Here is a 23,524-nt window from a genome sequence, read left to right as displayed (position 1 = left end):
CTTTCCGATTAATCTGAACTTTTGCACGTTTATGAATATAGCATGCAGTATTATGATGAATTGATATGGAGGTGGAAATTAGCTACAGAAAATAAAACGACAAAATCAGGTTTGTGCTTTTTTAATTTATCTTTACGAATATTTTGATCCTTAATAAAGTTCTTACTTCTTGGCTTGTACAATAGTACGATACTCAAACTCGATAATCAGTATATAAACCTTAATTAAAACAAACTCTAATAATATATCAGATTTAACACCACATTGCCAGTACCTAGCTAAATCTTGTAGAGATAGTTCGATATCTTTCAACATAGTTGTTAATGATTAAAGCTTAAAGTCGCAAATCGCGTCTATTTGTCAATGCACACGTTATTTCATAAATGTCTATTAATGAAGGACTATGATGAACGATCGTACACTCCATCGATTAGCTAAAAGTTATATGCGTCTTAAATGCTTTACACAAATAAGGTGGTAAGGAAAGGTCGCTGGTCAGGACCGAATGCGATGGATCATTATCTATAGTAAATCATATTCCTTCCTGCTAGAACACGGTTTGGGTAGGTAGGTTTCTAAGCAAGCGGGATTGTCCGAAACGGTTAATAACGAACCGGTACAGAAAACTCAAAGCAAGGAAAATGATTAAGAGCCGCTTTCTCAATCATCAGATAACTTTTATCTGAGGAATAAAAATGGCCGTTTGACATATTTTCCATACAAAAGCTGTCGAAACGTCAAACATATCCCTCGCATAAAAGTTATCCGACGATTGAAAAATCAGCCCTTAGTCAGTAAAATTCTACAGTACCTGCCGCTCACCCCAAAGCGGGAGTAGTCATTTAAGTAGTCAAAAAGAAAGTTGGTTTCCTAATCTCACTACCTAACGACAAAGAAAATGAAATAAGAGTATTAAATACTTATATTAACCTACTATTATAGAAGACTACAGGTTTGAGGCGACTTGATTTTCTGCCCAAGGCAAGAGAACGTTAAGTAAACTATGAGCTATCTGGGGATTTGGGCAACCATAAGCAATAAAAATGTTGGTATAAACAGACCTGGTTGGTCTGTTTATACCAACATTGTCTTGTAGCTTCAGAATTGTCCATCAACGAGCGATCATCTCTGAAACGAGGAGTATCATCAATATCATACCTACCTCTCCATTTACGTTAATATAGATTATTTTAACTACATTTTTTCCTTCTCCTTTGGGTACGGCACCCTGAATAAAATGAGCGGGCGAAGCAACATCATGGACGACTTGGTTTAAAATGTATTGTAATAATTCGACCGTCATTACAAAATTAGCGATCCGATATAAAAAAAAATATAGTATTTTCTAAAGCCTTTCCTTTTTTATCTTATCATTAAAAAAATAGGTAGTCAACATTTCGATACCGACCTGTAACTCTTCGTCTATCAGAATAAACGAACCAGACTAAACGCTAAAGCTATTAATTACAAATCGATAACTAAATATTTATAATGGATAATCATGCTATCATTACAAATGTCAATTTATCGAAACTAAAAGAAAATTATGGACTGTTTCCAACCAAGACTCGAAATTTGTGGCATTGTTGACGACGAAGATTTCCTCAAATGTAATATAGTTCCACAAAATTAATATCAAAAGATATTTTAGTATAATAGCTTTCGTGAAGCGAATTCATAATTATTTATTTTATAAAGTTTTACTCATGCGTATTTATCGGGAAAGCCCAACAAATTTTTCCAACTGGACTTTGAAATCCAACCGGAGTTCTGTATCATGAGTGAAACCCAGATAAATACCCGTTCCAATGTAAGCTTAATATTCTTCAAAACATTTTATTAGAATAGTCAGTTTCAGTTCGTTTCGTAGAAATATTTTTTAACCCCCGACGCAAAGAGTTTGTGTGATCATGTTTGATAAAGCCGTTTAAAAGTGCAAGGGTTTGAACGTGGGGAAGAAAAACCGAACGCCTGCAAATTCTCAAGTTGAGATTTAAATGAAACCGCACTGGAATAGAATGGAGATTAGTTTTTAGAGGATTTATCGGGGCCCGTTTTGCCATAACTAGGTAGACGTATTATTTATGTACGTATTTCATTTAGAATGGTATTTACAAGGCACCTCATAAACGATATTTCACAAAATATAACACACTGTGAGATCAAAATTTATTATTATAACTTATTACCTAATTAACAATACTTAAATGCATCAATTTTACCAAGTAAAGGATTTTAAGTCGTAATTAACGTTTGAAAATGAATTGAATTTGATCAAATGCAATCTACGTTATCCAAATAAACGTTGACTATTCTAATTATCGTAAAGTATTTGAAAGTGTTAGCTTAATGTTAAATCATAACTAATATTGATCTAGAATAGTTCTTCATTACAGATCGACTCAGTTGTGGATCTTTTAGAGTGGTCATCAATCAGCAAAAGCTTTTTTTACGACTCTCCAAATATAGCGTTTATTTTTTCAGAGATTAATCGATCGATCTCTTGACTGCACTTGCGTGAGTTTCTTTATAAAGGTTACTTCTATAGTGTGTGATAAATTTTGTGGATTAATTGTTATCCTTACATCGCTTAAAAATATAGCTGCTCTACAGAGAACTCTTCCAATAAAAATAAAAACATGTTTTTATTTTTTATGTTTCAGTTTATAATATGCAAGTCACTAAATCCTTTTTGTCCGTTGAAAATCTGCCCAAAAAATAAAATAAAAAAACACAGAAAATATGTACATTAATAGATACCGAATAAATCAATACCTAGTTGAGACTTAGATCTTGTGACCACTCTTCCAAACCTGTATAGGTATCCTCAAACCTCTTGATCTTTGTATTGATTTTCTATCTTCAAATTATGTTAACAAGAAAAACGCTCTTACACAATTAAACACGATTGAAAGGAAAACCAACAGCTGTGTAATAAAACTAGTTGACGTCATCAATAAGTTCACAATTTGTTTAAGACTACCTACGAAACTACTAAACATATCACGCTAATTGGATCGCAAATAGAGCGTAAGACAAAATCAAACTGATGGGCCTTAGAACACAGATTTGCTATTAAATGGTGGGTATTGGGGCGTGTCAATGCCAGTTTATGTTGGCATTGCAGTAGTAAGCTCAAATAAACACCTGCTGGTTTGCTTGTCACCCGGTTATTGAGAAAACATCGTGGTAGCGGTAGCTAGGAGTATTAATGAAGCTTTTAAGTTTGTTTGCTTCTAGAATTAATGTATTTGAGACGGATAGGTACTGATGTGTAACAAGTCGTACTTATTTTGAATAGTTCTGTTTGCATCATCGACATTTACTTGCTCTATTTAAAGTTTGTATTTTGTTAGTGCATGACTTTTTAATGTACCTACAAGCTTTGATGAGGATTGTGGAAAAAAAATATTTTAAAACAGCAAATAACAATCGTTGATATCATTTAATCTAAAATTATTGCAATCAGAGATACTTTTGTGCTTCCAAAAATAAATCGAAATATGTCTTATCATCGTCAAAATCATTGACGGTCCTTAACCATTTGAACAGGACCGATAAAACCGTGTTTTTTTTTTACAAATTTACGAATAAAGTTCTCAGATGTAAAGTAATTTCGCAATACAGTAAGCCAACTAAATATGCTCAACAAATAGTGCAAAGTAATTTAGATGAGTTGCATCGGCTTGCCGACTCAAGCGCATTTTCTCACCGGGTCCCCGCCGCGTGCGCATATAATCTTGCAGCTAATAGCCCTTATGACACAACATTCTCTTGTGTGCTTGTATTGAGGATTGCCTTGTGTGGGCATTCCGTTTCAATAATATAATATCTTCTGGACACCATTTATGTATATGTGTGGGTTTAGAAATGGTTACTTGCAGAAACAAGAATACAGGATCCAGTAAGTGACATACACACTTAGCGCTTTAGTTAAATAACCATCTACACAGATGTTTGCATGTTTGTCCTTAATGATTTCCTAAGCTGTTGATCAAATTCTGATGAAACTTGACGGAAAGTCTTCTAGCGATCAACGCTTATTTATTTAAAAACCAAAAAATATTTAATATTTTCTGGATTTTTTTTTTGGGAATCAAAGCAATGAAAACATCACCGTTAATGTGTAAATGTTAAAAAGTTAGAGAGTTATGTTAGTAAAAGAATAAAATGTTCTCAGAATATAAACTCTAATTTTTGGCTCTTGACTTAAAAAAATCGCAAACGTTTATTTCTCTCGCAGTCACCGGATATAGCAAAATTCTCGTAAAATGATTCTTGCCTTTTTAAATAGGTTACCGCAAACATATTACAAGTGCAAAGCTGATTTCAAACAGCTCTACATCTTCAAACAATCAGTAAGGATCAAATGAATAAATCACGAACACCAATTACCCCATATACAATTTGAAATCAGCGCATAATACCTACACGATTAGCTAGGCATTACTCATCTATGCTAAATGCGCATAAATCTGATGCCTAATGCTTTTTCCTTGAACAGCAAATTACAGCATGTGATATATGATCCGAAGATCGTTTGTTCAGATTAGAATTGAGATAAATACAGCAATAAAAGGCTGTTAGCATTTGTTTTTAAAGACGTTTTTAACGTTCCGTATCCAAGGGTAAAGCGGAACTCTATTGCTGAGGCAAAGCTTTCTATCCGTCTGTTACCAAGCTGTATCTCATGAACCGTTATAGCTAGTCAATTTTTACATAGATTATAGATGATGTATTTCTGTTAAGCAACGGTTGGTTTTGTTAGTCAGTTTATGAATTTGATATAAATGAGCAAATCTTTTTCTTTTAGCTATTTGCGCAGAGCCCTCAATTTTAAAATTCCGACTCGCCCTTGACCAGGTTTTTTATGCTTAACTAATTAAAGGCTAGTCACACACATACAACAATATTGACTATGCATTTTGAGGAAAATCTTCATCAATATTGTTTGTCTAATAATATTTTTCGTTGACATTGTGTAGTTTATTGTCAATATTATTGTGTAAAGACCAGCTCCCACAGATGTTTTCTTGACCAAGTTCAAAAAACGTCCTTAAAATAAACTAGAGAAGACACATTTTTTTAAAAAGAAGGTAGAAAATTCTAAAAGTACACATCATTCTTCGAATCGTATCTTATCGTAAGTTCCACTTTCCATCTATTGTGTGAAAATCTAAGTTAGGTGAAAAATCGATAAGCAATGTGATTTCCACACATTTGCGCAACTTTTAGAAATGTCAGGGCAGATTTCCCGAGCTTATCGACCTTTCCAAAATATTTTTTCAGTCGAATCTTCTTTGAAATATGGAAAATTTTATATCAATTTCTTATTTACTCTGTGACTACAGTGGATTTTAATCTTAGTTAGTAACTGGTAATACAAAAGACAGTAATTTTTTAACGACTATCTCTGAGCATTAGATTCCATGCTTTGCGGACAGTACAAACATTCAAGTCACAAGACAACCTTACAAGCATTCGTGGATCAAACACATGCTTGTCCTACGCGGGGATCGTACCCGTTACACGTCGCGCACAGAGAGTTTTGCGTGCTGGCCTATACCACTCGGCTATTGGTGCAGTATTTACATCACAAGTATTATCGTTAGCATGTTAAGTATCATGTATGTGCGTTGTTTGGTAAATGTGGGTCTATATGACAGTACTACAATAGTGGTCGTTATTAAGTCATTATGCGCTTTTCGCTCTGACAACTAAAATAATATAGGTTATCTGTTAGAAACAACAGGAAACAATTCTAGCTATTAAAGAATACAAAATCGTAGAGTGGAAACACATTACAAATGATAAAATAGTAGGTAAATTTGTTGGCATTTTTTTAAATCTAGACCGCTTCACTCCAATTATAAGGAGGCGATTCACCATAAATGTATCATACTATACAGATCAAACCATACCGTACAACACGATTTTATAATTTACCTTGCTTTTGAATATCAATTAAATATACAAACAATTTAGAACTAATGGAGTACATCGAATTGGAGAATCGTAAAACAACGATATTGCTTTTAAAGTTTACTTCTACAAATGGTTCGAGCGAGGAAATTAAACAAATTGAAGATCCTCGTGCTCATTATAAAATAATAAAGTAATCTAATGAACTCCTGCCTCATCTGTGCATCGTGATCTGATATTGGACTGAGCATCATAAATGTAACAACCGCAATTATTGATATTAACAAATACCTTCCGAATACTTGGAGCACGCACTTCGTGACCGTCCTTGAAACTCACCGGTACTCCTCAATCAACCTTGTCACTCCTATTATTTTTAATAGCAGATCAAGAAGATGATACCTGACCGAAATCAATACACTACGCATTAATTAATTCTGGGCTCCATTAATCATTTCATTTTCAATATTTAAAGCACCACCTTCTCATTCATCTATGAATGAGAATTCAATTAGAAATAAGTCTACAGCCACGGTTAAATCATTTCGGATTAGAATGAGATAAGATCGTGATTTCCTCTGTTTGAATAATAAAACAATTTTATCGGCACGTCAACATCAATGGGCTGGTGGAATAATATTTATTTAAGCTATCAATTATAGTGTTGCAGCAATGCATGTCATTATCGATGCTTCGTATAATATAGAACAGGATCAAGTGACGGTGTGAAGGTCGGTTTGCGCAATGAATCGAACCGCATCTGGCAATATAGTTCCCATTGTGGATTTGTGACGTCGGATCACGAACTGCTATTGCTCCACTTCCTCGGGCATGCTAGCCACTAAGTTTTACAGACGATACTACGAGGTCCCTTTTACTGCAATGTAGCAGAGACCTTCTCTTTTAGTTACAGCCTTAATTAAATTTAATCCTACACCCACAACTAGGTGAAGGCGTCTGTCGTTTATCAATGCAAAGGCGTAACTGATGCAACTATTTTTTAATCTTCTTAAAGATAGGTTTCATCTCCGTAATTATAATAAGAGCACTAAAAGTCCTCAACTCGTGCGGCGAATAAGTGGGTGGCCCATATTCGATGCATGATTTGGATCATTCTCATACTCAGTTCGATTTATGAGAACATGGGGATATTAAATTCTGAATCCATTCCCAATGTGAACGTGTTGATGTTTGAGAACTGATAAAACTAATGATATTTGTTTGGCACGATGGCTGCGGTTTTGTTGTTCGTCCACGAAATATGCACAATAAAGTTTTTATTTAATAAGAAATGTTGAATGTATTTTTGTTCAAATTGTTCGCGTTTATCGGTCCGGTACGCTTCCTCTCTATTTATTTTGTACACGTACAATAGCTAAAAGTATGTATAATAAAAGTAACTTTCGCCTTCTAGTCAGAATCAATAATGATGCGGAACATGCCATGGATGGTATACTAATTTTTCGAATATGAATGAATGGAAATAGGTACCTGCCTGCTTTCTGAAACGCTTTAGTATTTGTGCATGGTCTAGGCTATTATCCTAGTACTTGTCTAGTATTTTAAATGAATATGCGTTTAGCATTTTGTGTCACAAAAATAAATGATTAACAGAACGCAGTGATCAACGGTCCAAAAATTATAAAAAAATGACTTAAAAAAACTTGAAAGCGATTTCACCAAATTTTTCGATTAAATTTCAATTCTGAATAAACTGTTACAATACTATAATTAGGAGTCATCTGGAGTCTAGAAACCACCTCAGTCATCAATAAAGTTACCCGACGTTAAATTGCATACATGGTGTTAAATTTGTTCAAAGATGTTTAATTTCTAATGCAAGTTGCACTTACAAACACAGCGTACCCATGCTGTCTTCCTGTTCGTACATCGTCATAGTGTTAGCATGTAAAGTCCGTTTGAATCTAATGAATAATAACACTGTCTGGTGTTACTTAAAGCCTGTACCGATTATCAAGTGTGTCACAGCTTAATTTTTGCATATTTTGTGCAGCATAAGATGTAATGAAAGTGATGACGTAATATTTAGCTTTTTGATTAATGCTAAAATTTCTGTCTTTTTATAGATTTGTGTATTTATAGTTTGTTTTTTATATTGTCTTTTTTTTTTTGTAAGCAGTTTCTAATGTCCTGATCGCAGTTCAAACGACCCCATGACAATGATTCGTCATGTGTTTTAGGCGTGAAAGCGTATGAGATGATGTCATAGTCACATTTATATTTGTATGGTATTTAAAACATTTAAAAGCAACTGATAGTCAGCGGTGTGTCAATAATAAGGTTCTGTTTTTACGATTTGTTTGCGGATCTCGATAAATATATAAATGAAATTTGGTTAAAAAAAAACAACATCAATTCATGTAATAGCAGCCATAATAGCCACTAATATTAAAATAATAGAGCAATAACAGATTCGGAATTTTTTGTTACGTCATACGCATTTAGTGGTTCAATTAGTTTGATCTATCAATCAATATTTTATGAATGGTATCATTATTCGTGTATTAGCCGCCACTTAATTACCATTCCTCTTTAATCATCCACAATCGGCAGTGATGAGTTTTTTTTTGTCATGGTAACCATTAAATTTGACCTTAAATTTTATGTCTGATGTTACATTCGTTTTGAAAATATGACCTCTGTACATATTCTTCTTCGACGCCCATAACTTGAAACTACTGTTTTAATAAGGTTTACATAAGCGTAAATATTATTATTATTATTTTTTGTATCTCATCATAGTTAGAATCATGTTTTGAGTTAAACCTATAATTTAAAATCTTTTTTTTTCTTTTCGAAAAGCAAAACATTCAACAGACAGGCATTTTTCTACGTCGGACGATGTTTTCACAACAATTATTGAGTAGATATAATAAATACCAATTTATTATACAAAATATAATCTAAAGAAAACAGTCTCAAGAGAGTCTTCTTCTAAAATAAAAACAGACTAATAGTAAGCTACTGAAAGACAAACAGTTCCCTTCAGCATAGTGTGAACGCGGCTTTACATCTAATCACCAAGCCCCAGGTGGCAACAGGGCACAGGGTCAGCGCGCAGGACCCCTACAGCTGGTAATTGACGACAAACAAAGAATTCAAATACTGGAAGTGGAAATAAGAAAAATAATCGGGAACTTTTCATTGTTGAAAACATAAAGCTTTTTTATCCTTACCTGAAATGGGCCTTCCCGTCAAAATCCACTTTAAAATGATTACCTACTTATAACTATACATATCAAACAGATTTTCCTGGATAGTAAGGGTCAATAGGAACTCCAGAAGCAGTCGGTAAATTACTTACGGTTTTATTATGTAAACAAAATCATTTACAAAATTTTGAAAATGATTTTGTTTTCCTTGCGTAATTAATTACCAACTAAATAGCAAACTTTTCTTCAGACAATTCCATGCATATATTAAAATGTTTACATAATAAAACCGTAAGTAATTTACCGACTGCTTCTCAGAAATCAGATCTTATGTTTAAAAACAATAGATCCCATGAAGAGAAAGGCAAATTATACCCACATTTCACTGATTGCGGTATTTAAGTCTAATGTAATACTAAACTAACTACCGCACTGGCCGTTTCTTAGAAATTTTAATCGAAATTGTTCTTTCACCTAGTGATCGCATCCAGCCTTTGACCTAACAATCACTATGTATAACACAACTAATTAAATTGAGTATTGTGTGACACGGTTTGTCCGCACTTATTTATCGGGATCGGAACTCCGGTAGAAGAGGACGACCAAAGAAACGATGGATTGATTGTGTAAAAGACTGCAAAGGCTGCAAATAGTGTTTCTTGTGAGATGAAGTCCAATAGAAAGGTATGGAAGAAGAAGACATGTTGCGCCGACCCTCAATAAAATAATTGGGATAAGGGCAGGGGAATGATGATTGGAACTCCTGTAGGATCTGAAGCTAGGCGACAAATACGCGAGAATAAAACGATTTATTCAATAATTCTTGATCTACTTTTGCTTGCAATAATTTGAAAATATTGTGGTTGATAATGTGACACATCTATATCATCTAGTATATTGATCTGGTACTTCTATTCGATAGTAATTTGCCTCACCAACTCTCTCGGACAAAATTGGTGCTCATCAGCGATTGACTGCACCGATAGCCGAGAAGTTGAGGTCGCCACGTCAAGCCCACTGTTAAATCCCTACGTGATACAAAAGATTGTGTGAATTCTTTTCCTGAGTCTAGTCGTCTTTGTGCACGTGACTATTGTTTGTTTGCGGCGTCGAAAGCTCTGCTATGGCCCATCGGGGCTAATCAGAGTCCATTAGTCTTTTTCCAAGACATACATACATAGTCTTTTTACAAGCAACATAGGACTGTTCACTAACACTATTAAATTGTCCCGATAGCGAAGCTATATGGAGCTTCTTAATGCCTCTCTACTCTACTTTCCTTAGGAATGGAATTTTTGGAACCGGGCACATAGAGTCCCTTGTTCTATCGTTCAACTTAACTAACAGTTCCTAAGCGCCTGTTTTAGGCCTACTAGAAATATAAACATTTTGCTTTAATATAATAATGCAATCAAGTACTTTATACTCATTTTACAGCATCATGTGACGATCATGTATTACCTACTTTTAGATTGGATAGTGTTTAACTGTATAGATAATATAACTGTTTAAAGATTGCAACAACACGAAAACACATGTAGAGCTTTAGAAGGAACGAAACAACTTAATAAGCATTACTCGCTTACAAATTCGTGCAATACTTAGGTACGGTAAATATCTAAAATAACGTGGGTAAAATGTCGAAAATAAATGAAATGATTTGTCTTTATGTTGAATACTCATACTCATGAATAAAACTGGTCAAGTGCGAGTCGGACTCGTGAAACATAAGTTTTCGTACAAATAAGTTAAGGAAAAAAATCAGCTGTCAAGTTATCACTGTTAATGAGAGACAGTTTGTTGACAGACGGACTGACACACAGCAGAGCCTCAGTAGAGGAATCCTAATAAATGATTTGATAGCGGCCTTTTGGCTTTACCGCAATATTTGTTCTACGTCAGTATTGCCTTAGTTACCTTGGTGGTTTACAAATGACTATTACATTTCGTAGTTTTATATGTCTCTATGTAGTTACCAATTTATTTATACGCATAAGTTAACCACAAAGAATACAAACAAGAGTCTTGGCTCTCTGAAACCTATTCAAAATTATTGCTTCATCAAAATTAATTTCTGTATCGTAATTTATTTTCTATCATGCTGGTCATCATACTTAAGAAATATTTCTGCGTGTATACTTTTTTACAGAGAAGATTTTGGGCCCTCTTCATCCATCCATAATTATATCGCTAATCCTCTAAGAAATATGCTCTTGTGACTCAAATGATCGCGAAAAAGACCACTGATTCCTAATTCTATATTGAAACCATTGAGATAAGTATTTACATAAACCTCAAGTATTTGAAAATCCAAATCCTGGTCAAAGAGTATGAAAACAAATACTTTAAACATCTCAATCTACAACAAAGCCTCTAATTAGTGATGATGTATACTACTCATCGGAAGTCCTCTACATATTTTATAAAGACCACACCTATTATTTTTTATGCCGCCTTTTTGAGTATTGTCAATACAAAAAAAAAACTAAATAAACCATTTAAAAGGTTTGAGGGACGGGCTTTTGGGAAAAAACTTGAAATATCAACCAATACATTCGGTACCAAATCGATATACCTATGATATGTGCAGATGCGATAAAAACACCAGTTTCGATGTGATTCGATTCCTAAAAAACGTAAATAAAATTACCGCTCAAATATGAATATTTAATTCAACAATGACATCAAAACTAAGCATAAGGTCCTTGACAAACCAAGTGACACAACATCGTGACCATTCTTGAGCGCGGCAGTTCAAAACCTCGTGACAAATTCTTAAATCTAACAACTGCTCCACTTCGCGAACAAACTGAGTAATAATATCGGGATGAGTCTTTATTAGCTGTCGCTATTGAAAACCGAAATTTCGTAATCCCTAACGATAGTAAATAGCCCGCTGAATCGATAATTAGAAGCCGCTTTGTCTGCAGTCACGATTTAAAATGGATCTTCAAGCTACCTTTGACAACCTGATAGATTGATTGTTCGTTCAAGCGAGCAAATGTTTAGTTTTACTTCACGTCGATTTGTTTTACAGGGTGCTATTTTGCCAGAGTCGAACCAGTACGAAAAATCGACCATTTCAAAATCTCGTTTAATGGACAGGTTTCGTTTTGGTAGCGAAGAACACCATGTCTGAAACTAACAATAAAATTGATGCAACCCATGTATCATCAGACACTGCCTGATAATGAATTAAAAAAATTTCAGACCCAAAGTAAAGTAATATTGCTTGGTAGGCTGCCTCGCTTCTGCCACTCCAACAGATGATATCAGGTTTAAGAATTGAAAACTCCTTAGACAATGAATTTGATATATTTCACTGGGACGCTTCCTCATTATCTGTTGCCTCATTCGATAAAACTTTTTATTCTAACACCCATTTAACATCTAGACACGATCAATGTCAGCAAACTTAATTCCATTATCTTTTTTATACTAATTAATTGCAAAGAAAAACATTTCCTTAATCTCGAAGCATCAAAACAAATTGAATTACTTTTTCGTTACATCAAAATTGCCAGTGCCTAAATCCGTGTGTGAAATACGGATACACAAACTGTTTTCTTTGTCTGCTGCATACATTGTAATGAATGTGTTACCTTGGTGTAATGTTTGGATCATATTATGAGTATATGACTCCATTAGGAGGTTTCGTCTCGATCCCGACAGACCTATTTGTTATCACGTAAGGTCATGGCCGTTAATAAGCCAGTTTCAACATTATGGCATTTGTCATTGAAATGCTATTGTTGTGTTAAAATTGGAACATTGTCTGCAAAATCGTGTTAGTGTGGGATGTTCAAAAGTGCTCACGACTTTGATGAGATCAGGGCATTGCACTTTATGACTGTATTTTAGATGTATTATAAAGCCGTAGTCTAGTTCAACACCTACTTACTCGTGATGTAAATTACGGTTTTGTTTATTGAAGGTTCCAAACACTATACTTTTGCACTCAGAAGTGCATTTTAAATAAAGAGTTTTGTTAATGTTAGCACCACCAAATCATCCATTCTTTATGGGATCCTTGTTTTATTTTTGTCGTCTGTTCTTCCCATCCTTGGCCTTATTTGAAATAGGTACACTTAAATACGACTGAACATGTATTTCCCCGTACAAGGGTATACCAGAGATCGCGATAGTTTGTCGCACGTTTCCGTACCGTCACGTATCCGATAGGCCCAAAAACAGACTCCAGCGTTTTAGTTGTTTTTTCCCATGGCTAAAACAATCTGTTTGGATTATCTCATTACAAAAAAGAAGGATACAAAATAGGATGTGGTCAATGAACCACAGTAAAGCGGAAATCCCCATTCATTGGTGTAACAAAAGCAATAAACCTCAATACTTAAGTAGAAGGTACAACTTATAACTATAATTAAGGAAGAAGTCAAGTAGAAAGGTAAATATTATTTAAGCTCGTAAGCCAGGAAGCTTTCAAGTACCTGTTGTCTATTGATGACTAATAAAATAAATCTTATGATTAGACATCGAAGCTATTAGGCAGAACAAAGAACATTATTGATACTTGAGGAAATGCTTAGACCAGAACATCATCCTTAAGCGTAATCACTAGTCAATAATTTCCTTTTTTTTGCTGGTAGTAATAGATATACCCTGGTTGTATTTACCTTATACCATTTACAATGGATTAACATTGTCTATCATTTCCTAGGTAGAAGTAGTTCCCTTTTTGTATGAGAAACCACCAAAATAGTTAAATTCCTCCCACTTTGGGATAAGTGAAAGGGAGCGTCGAACCTTAAAAGTCTAAAACTTACCCACGTTCCTTCCTTTGCCCCTTATGTATCGGTTTTACACACTAACGCTCTTCAAGTGCATTTTTATTTCAGTCTCCTAATTACGTAGTCATGCATTTTAATTGCTGCCTTAGTAATATTGTGAAATCTATACTTACAAATAAGTCATAATGATCTTGACCATAACGGTAGCTGCAAAGGTATTCATATTTCCTAAATCGTATCTAATAACGGCAAGAGTAATTAACATTGACATTTACTTTGTTCGAAGTAATTCGAAATAGAAAGTCAAGTACCTAAAGTACCGTTGTTCTTGATTCATTATGTCAACCACAGTTTGTAGTTCCTATCTCGACTAATCACGTTGCGGAACCATTTAATTTGACTTTTTAGGAAAACTTAAATAGCTTTCGATTGTTTGGTTTCATCTTCTTAGGGTTCCGTAGTTTTAATGGTAATGGAACCCTTGTTTTAAGTTGTAATAATTAAAATAGATTATGGATAGAATTATTGCATCTTAAATGAAAGTAAGACATGTATTTTAAAGTAATATTTATGCGCCTTCGTATCTATAGTAGGTAGTTCAAACGTTTTTTAATTCACTGTTGATTTTTTTATCAGGGGATGTAATATCGAATTGGCGGACTCGTAAAATCAACAATTTTGGAGAAGACTTCACAAAATTGTATTCTATACGACTCTGTAGTGCTACCAGTGTTCACTTTTACGACAAAAGCTGATCTATAGTAAATGTCTTTTTAAACACACAAGGAATTTTTGGATATCAAAGCGTTTTACTACCGAAGTCTTACCTAAAAGGCATGGTCAATTAGAAAACAAATCCCGCTTGCTTGTCCACTTGTTCATAGCATAGATTCGATAACAAAGTAGACAGCTGCAGATCCCTCCGCAGATGAAATGTTCGCTCGTCTCCGTTTCGCCACCGCTCGGCAGGTCCAATTCAGACGACACTCATTGTGTTGCAAACGCGGCCGCGTGAGAGCACGCCATCTTTAGTACGGTCAGCAACGCATAAACTAAACAACCAAACGCAGATTTATGACCCAAGAATTGATTAATATCAATGATAATATTGGGTTCGAGTAGTTTTTAATACAATTCTGATGTTTGCGAAAATAGCGTCCTTCAAAGTAAATATTTGATATTATTTAAAGGCTCCTTGTAAAACACTGGAACTTCGCTGCATCGGATTAATTCGGAAGCCGACCCTAACATAGTTGGGAAAATTCTAAGCTGGCTGATGATCATTCTAGAGCTTTGTAAATCTGAGGGTGTTGATAAACTTTTTTGCAGATGTTACTTATAAATGGACCGACTGTATCTAAATAGTATACATTGTTGGCAAGTTGCTCATTCAGAACCGTATATTATCTCGCGCGGCCATATATTAAATCATTCTTTTATGATGAATAGTACAATAGTTCAGTAACTTTCTGTATGTAGAACTGTTTAAGTGCTAGTTATCTTTTGTTTTCACATGACAGTATTTCTTAGATACGTAGGTATTATAATATCATTAAACCTGGATATCTTTAAAATCCTCTTTAAATTCTTTAAGCCGTATAGGAACCTTCTGCATCTTAAATTCCTGGAGAGTTGTATAAAACCTCTATATAGCTATTTTAGTGGATGTGCATATTAAGAGAATTTAAAAAGATTGTGATTTGAGTAGTTTTGTTCGGGTCTTCGCCTGCGTAAAGCTTGGCAATCACAGCAAAAGATCGAAGAGCTTATGAAATGCCTTTTGTTCTGTCCTTTTATTGGAGTTCTAAAACATCATCAAATTTATTGAATTGACATCCCCATTGCTTTTTCCCGTGTAGAGTCATAATGTGTATATATTTTCCACAAACCCTGATTCCGAACTAGCTTTCAAATGCTTGTCCAACGCGGGGATGAAACCCGCGTAACTGGGTTCGGCGAAAAAAGCATATTATCTGTTGCCTTGGAAGTCTGCAGGTTCAAGACTACGGCGACAAAACTGTCACTCACTCGCCCTTGAATTACCAACGTGCTGGTACTTTATGAATGAAATATAGCGTGACCACACGCGAACTCAACATTATACCAGCTTACCATCATATACATCGTAATGGATAAAATGATACCTGTGTGCCACACATTCCGCACATGATAAGTTAAGTCAGCATAATAGTTTTTTAAGGAATTTTCTTAATTGAAAATATCAATCTGACTGAAAGTCATGGATTGAAGCCAATTCTGCTATTTTACAATGGCCTATGTGTTAATGGCAATAGGATTAAATTTGAATTATTTCTATTCTCTTAATCATTTCACCAATACAATAATTGGAGTTAATTGTATTGACCTTTAGTCTACCGTCTCGTACTGAATTTACAATTATTGTGTAAAAAAAAATTAAGAGAATACGAAAATTGTCATTTTAAGTCAGATTTCATTCATTCATCGGCCGTTATAAATAGCAGAATTGGGGCCCTGCTTTGAGAGCTGGATCCACGCCTTATATTGGAAGAGCTATGTAGTACGCTGTCAAGCCATCACCTTATTTTTCATGTAATCAGGTTAATATTAGGACGTTTATATATAAGAAAATTATCGATCCACTACCCAAATACTTCATCAGATACTACAGCAGCTACAAAAAAAGTTTACTAATAGTTCTGGTTGTTTATATTCCAGATGGCAGCCATGACTTTCAAGAGTACGGTCAGCTGTCTGTTCTTCATCATACAACTGGCAGCGCAAGTTTCTGCTGGCACCCAGTTCGCTTCACACGTGAGCGTGAACACACCTGCGCGGAGCTTCACACACGGGGTTGGTGACCCTGTGTCTTCGTTCGCCAGAAGAAACTATAACACCCGGCAGTCTTCGTCCCGAAGTTTACAGCGTAAGTAAATTTATTAGGGGGAATAAATTTCTTTCCTCCCTATACTCCCATCTGAATCAGTAACGAATACCCGTACTTTATCCCCACCGCCCTCCAAAATGGCTCCGCAATCAATTTGCGTAAACACGTCTTGGAAGACTTGGAACACAGTTCTGAATCATCTCAGCAACTTACCAGATTAAACGAGCTGCCTTTCATAGTTTGCTCATTCATAACGAAAAAGGAAACCCTTATATTGAATCAGAACTTAATCACCTAAACAACTGATGAATATCCAACACACCATGACTAGGCAAAAATTTCGTAAGTTGACTAGTTACTTCCAAACAATTTGTGAACAAGAGAAAGTAACAACTCATCCTAAGTTACTGTTATCCGTTTACATTGATATTTTACACTATCTTATGTAACTCTGAACGATTAATTTCTGGGAAATAGAAAAGGCATAATGATTTGAACTTTAACAGCTCGTAAAACAAGCTATCAGCCTAATGTTTCATATTTTTAATTTTAATAGTGGATGTTCACCCAGTGAAGGTTATCGATCAGGTTGTTATAGTCCTCCTTATCAGAAGCTCGGCCGAACTAACCCCAAAAAAACTTTGAAATTGCTTAATTAAAACTTGGAAAAAAAACAAAAATATGCATTTATTTAAGTATATTAAGTATATTTATTTAAGTTAACTACACTGTATTAATTTCAGACCCAGCTGCCCAATCTCGAGGAACAGGCTACGCACGAATCCGGCCATCGATACCATTTATAAATGAAGATGTCCATCACGACAACACGATAAATGTATCACCCTGGCAATACAACAATTACAGGGGTATGTAAGACATTATCTCTGCACATTATACTCAAACCGCTGATCTTAAAAGTTGATTATTTTCAAACGGCTTTACAAATTCAAGTACAGAGAAGGACGTCTTTTAAAGGCTTCCTTTCACTATTCTGGACCCACCATTCTTTAAAAACGTGAGATTGAATGCGTTCTCGAATTTGACCTATTTATCCAATGAATATCATGTGAGTAGAAGAGGAGTTATTTAATATTTCCTCCTCTTATTACATATCGATTAGGTACCATTCGAATGCACATCTGTGGTTTCTTGCCCTCGATGATGCCGTTAACTAGCCCTGAAAATAGAGGATTCTTTACAAGACAATGAGATAGTCAGAAGAAAGAAGCTAAAACTATTCAAACACTCCCTGCTGTTCCAGATATTGCTATACCTGTGCTGCCACCATCGCCATACAAGGTAGACTCACCGACCCAGAATCTCTATGGCCCGAAGGTCTGTTTCTACCGCCGATTAACGCGCCACGTTTTGGGGCAATCAGCAACCGCCGCAGTGAGTATTGTCAGGTAAAATTTATTGTAAATAGAAAATTGATATTTATGCTTCCATAAAAAAATAACAACTTTCTCAGCTTGGATTTAATTCTTGTGTTGCGAGGGTTTTCAAAAACATATAAATCACATAAACATCACAAGAAGACGCATTTGTGCATTATGAAATGCGGGTATGCCATGTGTGTTTTGGAATCTGCGCCAAAATATACTAATGGTAATAATCACCAAACGTAAACAAGTCTTAGCAAAAACCAAATTGCTAAATTTATAAGAATAGTCCTTTTATTTCACAGAAGCGGAAGGCTATGACCCGTACCTACTAGAGGCGTCTGAGGCAGTCGCAGCTGTCAAGCGAGCGGACGGCCATGGCGTCTATTACTTCCATAATATACCTCACATCGAATCGCTGCTCGCCAACCAAGAACTAAGAATAAAAAACAATTTAAAACCACATCGAATAGCCAGTATACGGCACACGTGGCCTTATAACCGACCGTAGCGAACAAAACCGACGAATAAAACAACACCTTCAATATTGCAATTATATATTTGTATACAGATGTAAAAATACTCAATAAAAGTCATTAATATTATACAAAGGTATTGCTATCTAGTTTTATTTGAACAATTAATTCGATAAATGAACAAATGAGAAAAGAATTTAGGTATTTATTTACCTAAATTCAAATAAGTACAATAGCACAGTTCAGTGACTTCATTATCGTCTAATTAGGCAATTACATTCTAGTAGAACCAGCATTGCAATACCAGGTAAAACAACTTATTTTGTTTACTTCATTTGGTTATGGACGGAATCCGTATTTAAAGTAAAAAAAAAAAAATTTAAAAATGGAATGTACACATAAATTGGACATAGTAATTTCATGATTAGAAGATAATAATTACAATCGGTATTTAATGAAATATTACATTATCCATCATATTTCACTTGAACAGATCATTATTATTACCATCGTGATATACGTATAATAAACTAAAAATATGTCTTATCTAGCTAGCTGCGAATGATTAAGTATTTATTTTAGACGGCTACATAATGACAAATACAGACAAGGCAGTGATAAGTTATGAACACATAAATGATAACTTAAATTAAGTACAGTATGCAATACATATGTATTACAAATAGAGATTACTTCTTAAAGGTATAAAAGTATAAACTATTTAGATTAAAAGGAGTATTCTTTATTTTGTTTGGAGGAACACACAGGAATGTAAAAAAAAAACTTTTTTTCTTAACTAAGACTTCATAGCAGGTACTACCAATTTTTTTTAAATCCAAAGCAATCAGAAAGTGCTATAATAATTGCTTACTTCTTTAGAAGCGGTCTATGTATGAAGAAATTTAAACATCTTTAGAGATATTGTTGCAAGTTATGGTAACACCATTTACATAAACATCGCTTATCAAACCAATTAGAAAAGTAATGATTTGTAATGGCAAAAGCAATAAAAACACTAATTAACATGTTTCTTGAGCATTAATTGAATGAAACCTTTGTGTTGGAAACACTTTCCTTAAACTATCAAGTCTTGATAATGAGATTTAATGTATTCAAAAATAGAAAGATTTACGTCATTATATCGACATAGAAATCAAAGTATCAAAAATTATAGTATTCCATTTAACATTGTGATATAAATTGTAAAGATATATAAAATTCCTACCCTGTAAGTATACTATGCTTGCAGCAATGAATAGATATTTATTACTCTTTTTCTGACACAGTGAGTAAAAATGTGTCCTAAGATTTGTAGAAAAGAGAAATGAAGTTGTCTTAACTTAAATTACATATCACAATATTTTCAGATTCTCTGAGAATTTATTTACAAATTTCAAAAATAATAGTTGTATAAAGGTATTAAAATGGATACTAAAGTTATGAGTGGAAATGAAGAGATTGAAAAAGCTGAATTACACAGGTCTCCATTGCAGAAACACATGTATACTTTTTACGGTTCCACATAGTATATGCGCATCTTTCTTCGTAATCGCTAGGCGCTCTCTGAAGACACATTCTCTCTGTTGCAGCACCGTAATCTGAAAATTATAGATGTCGACAATAAATATCTTGTTTTATTCACCAACAATACTAATGCTGTGATCTCCTGTAACTGAGGGAGCACAATTCAAGTATGCACTGTTATGTATGCATGTTTGTTGTTGAAGATCCAGTAATAAAATAACATTGAAAAGTAGGATATACTGCTATCATTGTTAGCAGACTTTGGTATGTAGGTATTTCATATTTTTATTCAGTAAAATTTAAAATGTAAATCTTAAAATGATTTCTGAGTTGCTATGATGTGTTACATAATAATACCAAAGGCTAGAAAAATTGGCAATAATAGTGTAGAGCAATAAATAAAAAAACTTACCATCGGACCGAAAAGTGCCTACAGTTCCTTCCAATCAGCTTGCCACACCAGCCTGACGGACAGCCACAACATGAAGACCAGATTCAACAATAGTCTCCGTTACATTCAATGGAAATGGATCACCCACAAGTCCCCCAGTTCTCCACGAGATCTGCATCCTATGCAACGTTTATTCAACCTAGAAAAATAACATTAGTATGTACTAAATTCATTTAACCTATGTGGCTGAGATTAGAAACAAGTTTCTATTTTATCAGACAAAAATTCTTAATTCCACCGATAATAACATTTCAGGCTTCATTTATTATTCATTTCGTACCAGTCAAGTGACTAACACTTATTTCTTCCAAACTATTGTTGAACAACTCTCACTTCACCTTGATAAATATAGTCGTGTCAAAAACATAAGTGAAAACTTACTTTGTACTTCCTGTGTGACAATAAATAACAATATTGAACATATAAATAAAGTACTGTTGCCCATTTTGTTACACTCTTCCAGTCAATACTTATGGATACAAAGGTCTGCGTCAACTCTTCAAACTTTTCATTTTAGTTTACAACTCATTCACAAAATATATGAACGTACGATGCTGGTTGTACGTTCGTTACGTATTGTACACACAAATAGAACTATAGGTAAAACAGCTATATATTCAGCTGTCACCTGACAGGTGTCAAATACAACGTCAGATGATGTCACTAATGACTTAGCTTTTAGTTTTGCCAAACGAGAAAAATTAAACCATTTTGTGCGTTGCAACTTTGAGTAAATTTTAGTTCGGATACTCATATCAGCGGAATGCTATTTAGAAGGACTAGAGTCTGCCCCGAAGTTTTAGTTAGGTATAGGAGAGGGTCAAAAGAAATGATGAGAATCTTATATTTATTTACTTCTATAATCATCCAGATGAAACAGAAATCTTAATTCCATTCCAACAATTTTCGTTGTTCACACTGTGATGCACTTTGTCCATAATTTTCCTTTTTGTGAAGATTTAAGGGATCTGCAAAAGAAGATTTTCGATGCCAAGCAACGCATACTCCTGCACAGTAACACGTCATTGTCAATGAAAGTACGAATCCCAAATATATTGAGTAACGAATAAATTCTGAAACAAGAAATAAATATGACCTATAGTATTTACAGTTGCTTAATTAACTGAAAATAGACCAATGAAAAAACGTGGTACTAGCTGCTGACCTTGATTCAACAATGTAGCTTTTGATAAAACTTTTACTTCAAACTCTTGCACCGTTTTACCGTTTAATAGACATGAATAATTGCCTTCTTCTTTCTTACTGATATGCAATATGTGAAGAGAATGATTGGTATCAACTGAAATATGTGGTTCTTCTTCACTTTTACACGTACTTTTTCTGTAAAAAATAAAGAAACTACAATAGACCAGGTAGAACCGCAAAACGAAATGAAGATATAGACTAATACATTTTCTTGACTAACCTAAACAAAGAGTTTAGTAGTTTTTCTTCTTTAAACCATTTCAGATCCGAATTTGGGATAACTTCTGTACATGAAAGTGTCACGTGACTATTTTCAGGCACTTGCTTCATGCTTTTTAGTTTATATTTATTAGGTTTATGCTTAGCTGTAAACGTAAACGATGGACGGATTAACATACTAACAGACAATGTCATCATGCGACAAAATAATCCTTTCGTTACCCATTTTCTTTGCAACAAAACACATTTCTTCTGCTTGGTAGTCTGGGATGTCTCTCACAATTTTACTTATCTTTGGAACTGTTTTATTCAATCGCAATGAACGGCAAGGAATATCGAAACCATCAGTCAAATACGAAAGGGCGTTCCGGACTGCTTTACTGCGCTTTGGTACCATCTGTAACCAAAATATTTACTTTTAACAAAATCAAAAGGTTTACTACCTACACACAGATATAATACGGTTGACTTGCCGAAGTTATAAAAGTTTAAACACGTACCTCTTGGGTGTTGTCCTTAACACTCGCACGTAAACGACATCGACCGAGTTTTCGACGTATACCTTTTTGGTGGTCAATTTCCGTACATTCACCCCAATTTTCCCATACCGTTATAATTTTAAAATTCAGGTTAAAATTTAATCTCAGTGATTTCAAAGGTTCATCTTCAGCAACTTTAAATCTTTTATTTATCGGATCGATGTAGGTTCGTTTGTAATCTAACCACTGATTTAATGTTCCTGTTCTGAGTTTAGAGGCATTTATAACACCTAAAAAACGCAACATCATCATTATGCTTTTGCTACTGCCATCCTCCGTATTTTTTATCTTTTCTGCTTACCTTCAAGAATGTATATAAAGGGTAATGATATATTTTTCTTTCCAGGTATTAAACAAACATAAATTCCTGAATCGGTGGAATCAAAATTAATAATATTTAAAATGTGCAATGGTGTCATGAATAATTTAACAATTGAATCATTTATGTCAATTCCTTTAAATATTTCTTTAGGAAACTTGGTGCCTCTTGGTTTGAAATACCACAACTTAGGGTAATAGTCCCCTTTTTCTTCACTATAAACGAAACGATAAGAATTATAAGAGCATAAACTTTCTGGGGCCTGTTATGATAAGAAAAACAATTCGGGATAAGTACATATCTCTTACCAAAAGTGACACCACAAGTGTACAATGGAACCATGTAAAACATCTACAACTCTAGGTTTATTCCTAACGATATTCGCAAATGATGACGAGTTATCGTAGCATGCTGTTATTTCAAGGGAATTGTTTTGTGGTACACCTGCAGGTTTTGCGATATCACATAAAAATAATGGTATTTGAACTACTATCGCCACAGTGGCCTGAAATAATAAATTTGAATTAGTATAATCACCATTCTAAGTCTGTTCTAATTTAAAATAACTATCAATTTAAGTACAAAGTAAACAAACATACATTTTATTACGTTCTTTCAAAAATTACGGTATTTACTAATACTTTTAATATTTGAGTGTTAAAAGTATTAAATATTAAAACGTTAGTAAAATTATTT

The 23,524-nt window shown here is 34.2% G+C and overlaps 1 protein-coding gene, 1 long non-coding RNA gene and 2 pseudogenes across 3 annotated transcripts; 2 read left to right on the top strand and 2 right to left on the bottom strand.

Annotated features, from left to right (window-relative positions):
- Positions 1 to 16,325: 16,325 nt before the first annotated feature.
- Positions 16,326 to 18,103, top strand: LOC113501781 (annotated as a pseudogene).
- Positions 18,104 to 18,108: 5 nt separating this feature from the next.
- LOC113508459 lies at positions 18,109 to 18,709 on the top strand. 2 transcript variants are annotated; one of them, XR_003402024.1, is made up of 2 exons: positions 18,109 to 18,118; positions 18,400 to 18,709. It is a non-coding gene; the product is annotated as an uncharacterized LOC113508459 (long non-coding RNA). The 2 variants fall into 2 exon arrangements; XR_003402025.1 differs by lacking the exon at positions 18,109 to 18,118 and adding an exon at positions 18,274 to 18,320.
- Positions 18,710 to 19,862: 1,153 nt separating this feature from the next.
- LOC113501775 lies at positions 19,863 to 20,990 on the bottom strand (annotated as a pseudogene).
- On the bottom strand, positions 20,826 to 23,450 carry LOC113508458. Its single transcript, XM_026891526.1, has 7 exons — positions 23,428 to 23,450; positions 23,137 to 23,333; positions 22,471 to 22,739; positions 22,193 to 22,367; positions 21,972 to 22,116; positions 21,711 to 21,886; positions 20,826 to 21,618 (listed from the first exon to the last, which is right to left on the bottom strand). Exons 2-7 carry the CDS (start codon positions 23,177 to 23,179, stop codon positions 21,431 to 21,433), a joined length of 996 nt encoding a protein of 331 aa, XP_026747327.1. The 5' UTR covers positions 23,180 to 23,333; positions 23,428 to 23,450; the 3' UTR covers positions 20,826 to 21,430.
- Between the last annotated feature and the right edge of the window lie 74 nt (positions 23,451 to 23,524).

This window comes from Trichoplusia ni, chromosome 2 (genome assembly GCF_003590095.1).
Source record: "Trichoplusia ni isolate ovarian cell line Hi5 chromosome 2, tn1, whole genome shotgun sequence".
NCBI lineage: Eukaryota > Metazoa > Arthropoda > Insecta > Lepidoptera > Noctuidae > Trichoplusia > Trichoplusia ni.
Note: the sequence above shows the minus strand (reverse complement) of the source record. Positions and strands in the feature narration are given on the sequence as shown.